The 9,499-nt window shown below is 38.1% G+C and overlaps 1 protein-coding gene across 1 annotated transcript; it reads left to right on the top strand.

Moving 5' to 3' along the window:
- The first annotated feature begins 1,539 nt into the window (after nucleotides 1–1,539).
- Nucleotides 1,540–7,696, top strand: LOC122821399 (immunoglobulin-like domain-containing receptor 1). Its single transcript, XM_044099283.1, has 9 exons — nucleotides 1,540–1,858; nucleotides 2,487–2,657; nucleotides 3,509–3,658; nucleotides 3,935–4,054; nucleotides 4,148–4,294; nucleotides 4,440–4,562; nucleotides 5,058–5,239; nucleotides 6,131–6,721; nucleotides 6,836–7,696. Exons 1-9 carry the CDS (start codon nucleotides 1,813–1,815, stop codon nucleotides 6,872–6,874), a joined length of 1,569 nt encoding a protein of 522 aa, XP_043955218.1. The 5' UTR covers nucleotides 1,540–1,812; the 3' UTR covers nucleotides 6,875–7,696.
- Nucleotides 7,697–9,499: the final 1,803 nt, after the last annotated feature.

Raw genomic sequence — 9,499 nt, 5'->3', positions numbered from 1 at the left:
CAAGTAAACAACCACATCCCGGTGTGTGTGAGCAAATGAGAGGAAAGTTTTTTACTGACACCTAGCGGTTTGAAATTAACATAACGTCTTCGCAAAAAACGCTACAAAATGATAACCTATGATTTATATATAAGTTTATCTTTTTTTTTTATTTTTAAAAGTTTTTCTTTTAAAGGCCATTGGTTTTAAGTCTACTGTAGAAACCACAATCCAAAACTACCAGATGTCCTGTACTGTTTATATCCAACAACATTACAAAACATTTTGTTCTGAACTAGACAGGATTCCATATGGATTCCTTTTCAGGAATTGCATCAATTCTTTTATAAATGCTTGGCTATTCTACCTTGACAGTTTAAAAGTACTCGGTGAAAGATAAAAACTTCAGTCAGGAAGAGCAGCACTTCTTATTTGTTACATGACTGCAAGCCAGATATTTATGAGACAAAGAAAATATCTCTCTAGGGTGTGGACTATGTGGCTTTGGAAAAAAATGTGATAAAGACTTAATCCTGCTTAGTGAGGGCAGGTACCCCCACCCCCACCCACCCACCCAAAAAAAAAAAAAAAAAACTCTCCTTGGAAAGAGAGTTTATTTTGGAAAAATGCATGATTCATATTTCTTTGAATGAATTATCAAGAAGGTTTTGGAGTTTCATGTTTTATGTTTATCTGGTAAAATATTACACACAATATTTGAGTCTAATAGCGTCAACCCTAAGCTTGTGTGAGATTCTTGTTATGCTCACAAGTAAACAATTTGACCGCACCACACTCTCCACAATAAATTGTAAAACAACAATGAATAACAGGATCTAATCATTTAATTAAATAGCAGTTACTTGTTGTTATTCCTTTTTTTTTTTTTTAGCAGAGCTGCTTGTAGCTCGGCATCTTCAGTTTCAGACCAGTGCTAATAGCAGAGAAGCATAATCCTTTAAATTTGCTTTATATTGTCATGACATAGCTAAGCAGTGATATTTGTATCTCTTGTGTTTGGTAAAAGTGTGTAGCATATTTTTACAGCCATTTGATCATAGCTTAAATTAGTTCCTGATGGACAGATAATTAAACAACTTAAATAACATCGTGAAATAATTATATCTAGTTTTAAACACTGAACCAAAACATTTAGCTTTGGATGTCAAAAATTAAATGTAATATAATGTTGAATTATAACAAATATAATACTTTTCATAATTTATTTATTTGCTTATTTCTAGTTTTAATAACTTAATGAGATATTTTCACAATTATTTCATAAGTTGTGTCTTTATTGTAATTTGGCACTCTTCACTCTCCCGGTGGAACTTCCTGGATTTACAAAATTATGTAGGTCAGTGTATTTTTTTCAGAACAATGGATGCACAGAGAAACCAGCTGATGTTATTTGTACTTGGAGATTCTTCTGACAAATCACATATTTATGTTTCTGCTTTTCCAAATTTGCCTTTGTTTTACTTTCTGTCAGTTGATAAGGTGCGTGGGGGGAGGGAGGGGGGGAATTTAGTTCACCTGTTTACGTCACAGCCCCGGATGAGTTCACCTGTTTCGGGGTGTGGCCAGAGGCGAGCTCAGTATCAGCCACAGCCGTAAGAAGTCCCGAGCTGAAATTTTAGAGTGGAACAACGATTAGATGGTCTTAGGTCGTGGTGGAAACGTGGTCTTGGCTTTGCTTGTTTTTCAGAAAGTTTTTAACATTTGTGGCCTGGTCGAAGTTTGAGTGAACATTTTGGAGCCGGAGGTTTGTTTTTTTTTTTGTTTTTGGTGCGAGTGAGTGGGAGTCTTTATCGTCATCATTATTTTATCATCATGTGGAGAATACTTGCCGCAGTCCTCCTACTGTCTCTTCTGAAAGGTAAATAGCACCCTTTTGCTTTCTATCTTCGTAGTTTATTAAACTTATGTGTATATTAATTGGTTATTAATTCATTTCGAGTTGAACGTTCTGAAGTTAAGGTATCGGTCACGTGACGATGTTTAATAGCTAAAAATGAAACTATTCTTTTAAACAGCCTATTTGGTATCAAGTCGACATTTACACATTTTATTTGTATCTAAACACATTTGTTTGTTGTTACTGTTAACGTTCATTTTCTATCCTGCCACGCTGTTGCTTCATTAACTTCAGGTCAAAAAGAAAAGGGGGAGAAAAATAAAAGTTTTTATAAATAATGTTTACAGGTCACTGCTTCCTGGGCCAGTTTACTTTTAACCATTTAGTTTTAAGCCAAAAGAACTTTTCAGTCTACCTTTTTGAATGATGTGTTTGCAGTTTCACTGAGAGACATTTCCGGTGTTTGTGTCTGTACTACCCGTCTTTCTGGTTTTGCCAGTCTGAAATGACCTCCTTGTTTGGAAGAGGGGCCCCGCACACAGTGCTCGACTCATACCACTTCCAAAGAAAGGACAGCCCAGTCCTCTAAATCAGCTTCGCCTTTTACATTGGTTCTGATCTGAAACATCTATAATCTGTTTCTCCACAGAGTCAGCTTGTATTCAAGTGACAGTATCTGAGACACAGCGCACCACAGCTCTGTTCGCCTCAGTGACTATCAACTGTGATTACTCCACGTCCGCAAACCCCAACGAAGTTCTTATCACCTGGAGGTACAAGTCCTTCTGCAAGGATCCTGTCCTGGAGTACTACTCCACAGGTAAAGTGGATCTATTTCATGTCAGAGAAAACGGGTGGTGTATTTGGTGCAGGTGTTGACATTTTCTCCCAACCTACTTCCAGTTCATGCCTACATGGACATGTATGCACATGTGTACAGTTTCGTTCCCATGTACTTTAACAATGTGAACCACTTTATTTCTTTTAAATATATATATATTTAAATTAGAGGTAAATAAATCAACTTTCACACTTATACTTCTTTTTGTGAATATTTCTATATTGCATGCTATTTTGTTGGATTGAGCTTCTTACCCTTGTTCTGGCCACTTTGTTCATATAAGTTATGAGAGACCACAACTCCTGATGAAACTAAAATATCTCCCAGTGACATCCTGCTAAAATTTGAGCCACTTGTCCACATTTTCTGACAGCAAGTCATAAGTAGATTATAATAAATTACTTTAATTGGTTACCCTGCAGTGATTACAGATTGTAACAATATGGAAACATATTTTGGTTGACTTTTTTTGTAGCTGAAAGAGTTTAGCACAAAACTGGTAAAGGGGTGAACTGGTGAGCTCCCAGTTGTATTCTTCTGATCAAACAGACCAGGTTGGCAAAGTATCATTTGTTAAGAAAATGAATTGATGTCTCGTCAAAATGCTGAGTTAAAATTTGTTATCATGTTTCACCCTCACTTAGAAGATAAACATGATGCAGTAAAGGCCACAATGCTTCCCCCCACAGGAAGCTGTAATTGCACATAAAGCTTACTGACATTTACCCAAAATTAACTTCATTTCAAGTAAACAGCAAACAATTTTCCAAGTTAATCATACCACATATGATTTAAGCCATGCTTCTGTTTGTTTTTTTTTTTTTTTATAGGGTACCAGTCTGCGCTGCAGCTGGGACAGGACCCGGCGAACGATTGCCAAGACGGTCAGCGGACAGTTCGAGTCGTAATCCAGAAGAGAGGAAGCAATGAGCCGGTTCTGGGATCGGAGTATCGGAATCGAAAGATTATGATACAAAATAGTGAGTCCACACATGTTTCTATAAGATGTTTAATTTCAATTAGGAGATTGCTTTATCATCCCACCCTTTTATTATTTTGCCCAGTCTTAAAATATTTTTACTTAACTCAAACTATTGCGAGGTAATGGGTATCAATAAAGTCTTCATTGAAATTTAATGCCGTTCTTCATCCCGTACTCATCAATACAACTAATGTGAAAAAATACAAATTCAAACAGGCAGTTTTATCCAGACAACCAAATTTTAACAGTGATGTACATTTGTGTGTTTGCACAGAGGCAGACTTGGTGATAAATGAGGTGATGTGGTGGGACAACGGGGTTTACTTCTGTGCTGTTGACGCTCCTGGAGACACCACTGGTGACTCGGACAAAGAAGTCAAGCTCATCGTCTACCGTAAGAAGCGGAGAACGTCAACTTCTCAGCTGGGATGTTTTCTTTTGTAGCACAGTTCACCCAGACGCCCCTGTTTCTTCTTCTCTCTCCTAGATTGGCTAACAGTGCTGTTCATCGTCATCGGGGCACTCCTCTTGCTCTTGCTCATCTGTATTTGCTGCTGCCAGTGCTGCCCGCAGATTTGCTGCTGCTATGTCCGCTGTCCCTGCTGTCCGCAGACATGCTGCTGTCCTGAAAGAGGTAAATGTTGCATGATGTAGCAATCAAATGATTTAATAAAAGCTTATCCCAAATAGCATAGCTATTGCTACTTGGAATATGCTATTTGCCTCATTTTATTTTTACAGTTCTGACTATTTTGAACATTACCTTTGTTACTTTTCAGCTGTTATGCAGCATCGCATGATGAAGGAGGCTCAGAGGGCCATGAGTCCGTGGATGAATGGACAGCAGATTTATGCACCATTAAGCCATATGTCCTCACAGATGAACCCAGCCCTCTATCCAGGTAAACAAACAACTTATCTGCTTCTTCTTCTCACTGATTCTAGTATTTGTTTTGTCCTACTTCTATAGCAAATGGGTGTTTTATTGTTATCCATACAATTTATAAACACAATTTTAAACAACTGCTGTGTTTTTAGTGTTTGTTGGGGTTCTAATCAGCATCTGTGTTCTGTGAACAAGCGATGCACATTTATCATATTGTATTGTCATTGTAATTGTTTTTCTTCTTAAAAGAATGTTGATTTGTCATTGCAATGGTAAATTTGTCACAATGCATCATTGCAATCATTGATAAAAAGCAATCCCTGAGGTTTGGTGGCGGGGTAGTAAGTTTACTTTAGCCCATTTGGCCTTTGAGGCATTATTATTGATCTACTAAGTCATTCAAAAAGGGAAAAGTTTGACGCTAAAAAATATCAGCTTTCTGATAGATGTGTACTCTCCTTTAACTGTTCAGTGAACTTATGTTTTGTTTTGTTGTTTTTTTCCTCTCTAGGATCTGTCTCTGGGAAGAGCATCCCTCTGAAGCCGATGCCCCTGCCCGTCCCTCAGCCCACAGCTTACAGCATGGGCCCTCCCAGTGTCCAAGGCTCCCATGTTTCTGCCAACAACAATCACATGCTCGACTACCTGGAGAACCAGGTGCGAGGAATGGATGTCACAAGTCCTCTTCTACAGGTATATTTTCCATTTAATGTTTAACCTCGAATATTTAAATTACAACTTTACATAGGACCCTATGTGTTGCTGTTCTACATTATTAAATAACACACTTTAATTACATTATCACAATAATTTTAGCACTTAGCTTTTTGCAGCTGATAAAATATTATTTAGTTATTGACTTGGTCTGAAATTCACTGCATGAAATGAGACTAGATCACTGTCCATAATATTAACATGGATTCATTGCTATTGCTACTGACATGCAGACATCGACGTAGTATTTCCTTTAAAAACATAAGTTTGGGTGCATTTATTGCTCCTTCGACTATTCTTAATGTGCTCTAAAGAAATCACCACCCACTGTCTCCATTCCTTTCCACGTGTGCCTCAGCTTTCAATTGTTGCTCATTTAGGACATATTGATGCAAATGTACAGTTAGTAGAATTGCCAGGTTATAGACATCCATAGTTAAAAGTTCGGTAGCTTGTAATTATTGATGTTAAAAGTCCAGGTTTAACATCAGTGGCCTCAGACTTCCCTTGACGTTTTGGTTTAGTACCACTATAATCCTGACAGCCATGTTGTCCAGGTCCCTGGTAGGTTGAAGAAGAGCTTTTGAAATGTTAAGTGGTAATCTTTCAGCTGCAGTCTTGTCTGTAAGTTTTGCTTCTTTTTTGTTGTTGTTGTTTCCTGCGTAAAAAAGTATGAGTTTGCTTTATTTTATACTGCAGGAATTATCCCTGCATGATTTGCTTTGCCACTGATGCAGAATGTAATTTTTATTTTTCCCCCACTTACTGTGATTAAAGGTCTTGTTCACAGTTCATATTATTTAATGTTCTTGTGCATAACCGAATATGTTTATAAGGTGAAATAAACTGATATTTTTCTTTTCCTGCCAGTCCATGCCACCCTCCCACATGCAGCAAATGCCTCCTCCTTCCCGGCACATGCCCATGAATGTCCCATTTTCCCCGGGGGCTCCCAGTATGATCTCCGCTCTCGATGACGGTCCAATGGACCGCCGCGTCATTACACTTCCGCCGATCAGGGAGAAGCAGTCAGGAAGACCCCCGGCACCCAAGACCCGTCCTCCCAGCTCCAGCGAGAGCAACCGCAGTGGCTTTGGCCGCTACGATGAGCGTGGGGGATCAGGCGGACGGCGTTACCCCTCTCCAGCCAGATCTAGAGGAATTCCCCGGAGCTACAGCGAGGAATCCCTGGACGGGAGACGTCACAATAGATCGAAGCCGGGCATGGTTCAGCCTCGCTCCCGCTCCAGGGATGATTTGTTTGATAGCAGGTCCAGAGGGGACTACTCTCCTCCAGCAGCAAGACGCTCCAGGGGATCGTGGGGCTCTGATGATGACTCCAGCAGCAGGAGAGGAGCAGCAGGGGGCAGAAGAGGAGGAGGAGGCTGGGCTGACAAACCTCCCAATTACACAGAATACGAGCCAGGACAGAAACCAGGACCACGGAGGAATGAGTACTCTGTAAGGCGCTCATTGTTTAAGTAAACACAGAAATGATCAACATAGACTTGATGAAATGTTTGGCTTGCCCTCATCTCTTCTGAAGTGGATCTAAAGTTGTTTTCTCCTTCACAGGACAAAAGTTCCCGGAGCGCCACCAGTATCGTCATCTAAGCTGTCCAGCAGGGAAACAATTTCTGACCTCTGCAAACGTGCACAACTCATTTGCCTTTTCTGGCTATGGGTAAACACTTAAAAAGAATGACACAACGGTTTTTTTATTTCTCATTTTATTTTTTTGCCTAATTAGATGGAAATATATTTGAAAGACTCAACGCAGCCTGTAAATTGTGAAATGCTGCAAGCTTCTAATGGTTTCCTTTGTTTAATATTTTGAGTAACACTCCCCTCTGCTGGTTTGCTTGTGTGCTTAAAGTACTCTAAGGTGGCGCCGAAGTCACAGTTTACTGTTGGGTTAATGTCCCGTAAACCTCAAGTTGGAGGTTTTCCTGGTAATAATATGATTTTAAATGCTTTTGCAATTACAATCGGGGCCAAAACTAACTACAGCTGTTACATTAGACCTATTTGAACCCTTCATAATATGAAAAGACCCTTGTCCACCTTATGCTTAAATGTATAAGTGTGTTTTTACATCTGCTGGACATCTTAACGTGAGTGCAATGAATATAATTTTTAAGGTTTTGAAGGAAGCTGTGCCACAAAAAAGCAGTCGGGGTTATTTTGAACATGTTTGTAAATATTTGTGGAGGCGATAAATTACATATTTGCACTTGGTGCTCGCTTGAAAAAGAAAAATGAAGCTTTGTGTGTAAATAAGTGATGATTTTGAGTGATGTTGGATACACTCCAGATGTTTTTGTTTTTCTGTTTTATAGTTGCACATTCTGAATATGTTTGCCCTTGATTTATCTGTTTCTTAAAATCATGTACAGTTGGTGTGAATTTATTAATAAACTCTATACATTTTAGGTACCATTGTTCTCTTGTCTTGAAACTTAACAGCTGAAGAAAAATATACTGTCCCTGTCATTGTGGTGATATTGTTCTTGATTGAAGGTAAGGGATGTATCCTATAGATGTTTTGAATCATTAGATGCATCACATCACCCTCCCTAGAATAATATAAAATTGTACCCACATATATCATTGAGAAAAAGATACAACATCTTAACTAGCATTGTGACAAAAGTTGTCTTGTTTTGCCTTGAATCTATAAATCTGTCTTGTATAAAATTACATCACCCTGTTTGTGACTTAATCACCACAACATTGTCTAAAACTGGCATGAATAAATATTCAGCTTCACAAAATCAACTCTAAATTCAGTTTGGAATAAACACTCCCTTAACAAAATATTCACTACCTTTCCCTGTAAACACAAAAACCTCCTGCATATAAAATCAAATGGTACAGTTGGTTCTAGTTCTTATTTCTTTTTTTCTATCAGCTAGTAAATTTCAACTTCACCCACTAAGATATATCATAAAATGGCACAAATGATAAAATCGAAACATTTAAAGAGAGTTGTAACAAATGTTTTCTAACTTATTCTTACAATGCCACAGCAGTTGCGGAAAGAGGTAAATGTATGGATAAGTTTAAGAATGCCTGAAAAGCAAATTAAATCCCATGTTTCTTACACTTATTCTTTTTTTCTATTAGAATGACTACAATTGTACAGTTCCATTTTCCCTTTAACTGTTTTCATGGATATGATGCCGTGCGCACTGATGAGTAGCTGACTTCAGTGTGTCTCAGTTCATAGATGGATTTTTATCTCTTATTTATTTTTCGGCCGCTATTTATCGTTTTCCATCTCTGCGGCTTCATGGATGAGGAGAAAAACAACCTTGATTTCACGTGTTCCTGAACCATGTAAACCAGAACAATATTGTGTTGATAATATAAGGAATAAACCTGATGTGCCGCTTGCGCTTTCCTTTGATCTCCAGCTCATAATTCATATCTGTCAAACTGCGCCTGAACTGCGACTGTGCAGATGTAGCTTTCTGGAGTTGTGATGCGTCAGCTGTGACTGAGCCTGTTCGTTTTTCCCACTCATTTATATGAACGGCTTTAAGCCCAAATCGGCCCTCATAAAATAGGAAATATGTCTTTAAAGGAAACAGCCTCACATGAAATGTTTTTTTATCAGCCAAATCAAAGCAGTTTTTGTCCGTGTAGTGCCAAATACAAAGATGCTCAGTATTATTTAACATTTCTTAATATTTTAACAGTTTATTAATGTGGTAGTTTTATCAATACATTCTGCAACGGCCCTTTGAGAATATTTGTGACCTCGATTTGGCCCGAAATGACAATGAGTTTGACGCACCTGCATTACAGAAAGTGTTATGTCTGGAGTGTGCCATCAATAGCAGTACCTAAACGGGCTGAAATGTGGAATACAAACACTAAAGGAGCATGCTTACATATGTTGCACAGCTCAGTGCTTCGAATTTAAATAACATTGCCAAAGATGCAAATCAGAACTGGTAAGTTGTTATTCCTTAATGAGATCTGCAACATTAGGAACAGGTTTTGGCCCTCATTAGGGATATAGGTCTTTAGCAGACAACATAAACAAGTACCACATAAGTGTATTGTGTTTTATACTATAGGTTATTTTTTAAATAATAACCTACAGTATTAAAAAAAAACCTTATAAAAAAATATAAGGTTGTAGTATAAAAAAATCTTGTTTTTTATAACAAACATATGGTGAGCTACCTTTGTGAATTGATTGAATTCATTTGTTGCTATGTGACGTCATAT

Source organism: Gambusia affinis, linkage group LG02 (genome assembly GCF_019740435.1).
Source record: "Gambusia affinis linkage group LG02, SWU_Gaff_1.0, whole genome shotgun sequence".
Classification (NCBI taxonomy): Eukaryota; Metazoa; Chordata; class Actinopteri; order Cyprinodontiformes; family Poeciliidae; genus Gambusia; species Gambusia affinis.
Note: the sequence above shows the minus strand (reverse complement) of the source record. Positions and strands in the feature narration are given on the sequence as shown.

Excerpts from the sequence above, each read along its gene's own strand:
- LOC122821399 (XM_044099283.1), top strand. The coding sequence starts at position 1,813 with ATGTGGAGAATACTTGCCGCAGTCCTCCTACTGTCTCTTCTGAAAG. Across the intron at positions 4,295-4,439 it reads ATGCTGCTGTCCTGAAAGAG|CTGTTATGCAGCATCGCATG; the intron begins GTAAATGTTGCA and ends GTTACTTTTCAG. Across the intron at positions 4,563-5,057 it reads GAACCCAGCCCTCTATCCAG|GATCTGTCTCTGGGAAGAGC; the intron begins GTAAACAAACAA and ends TTTCCTCTCTAG.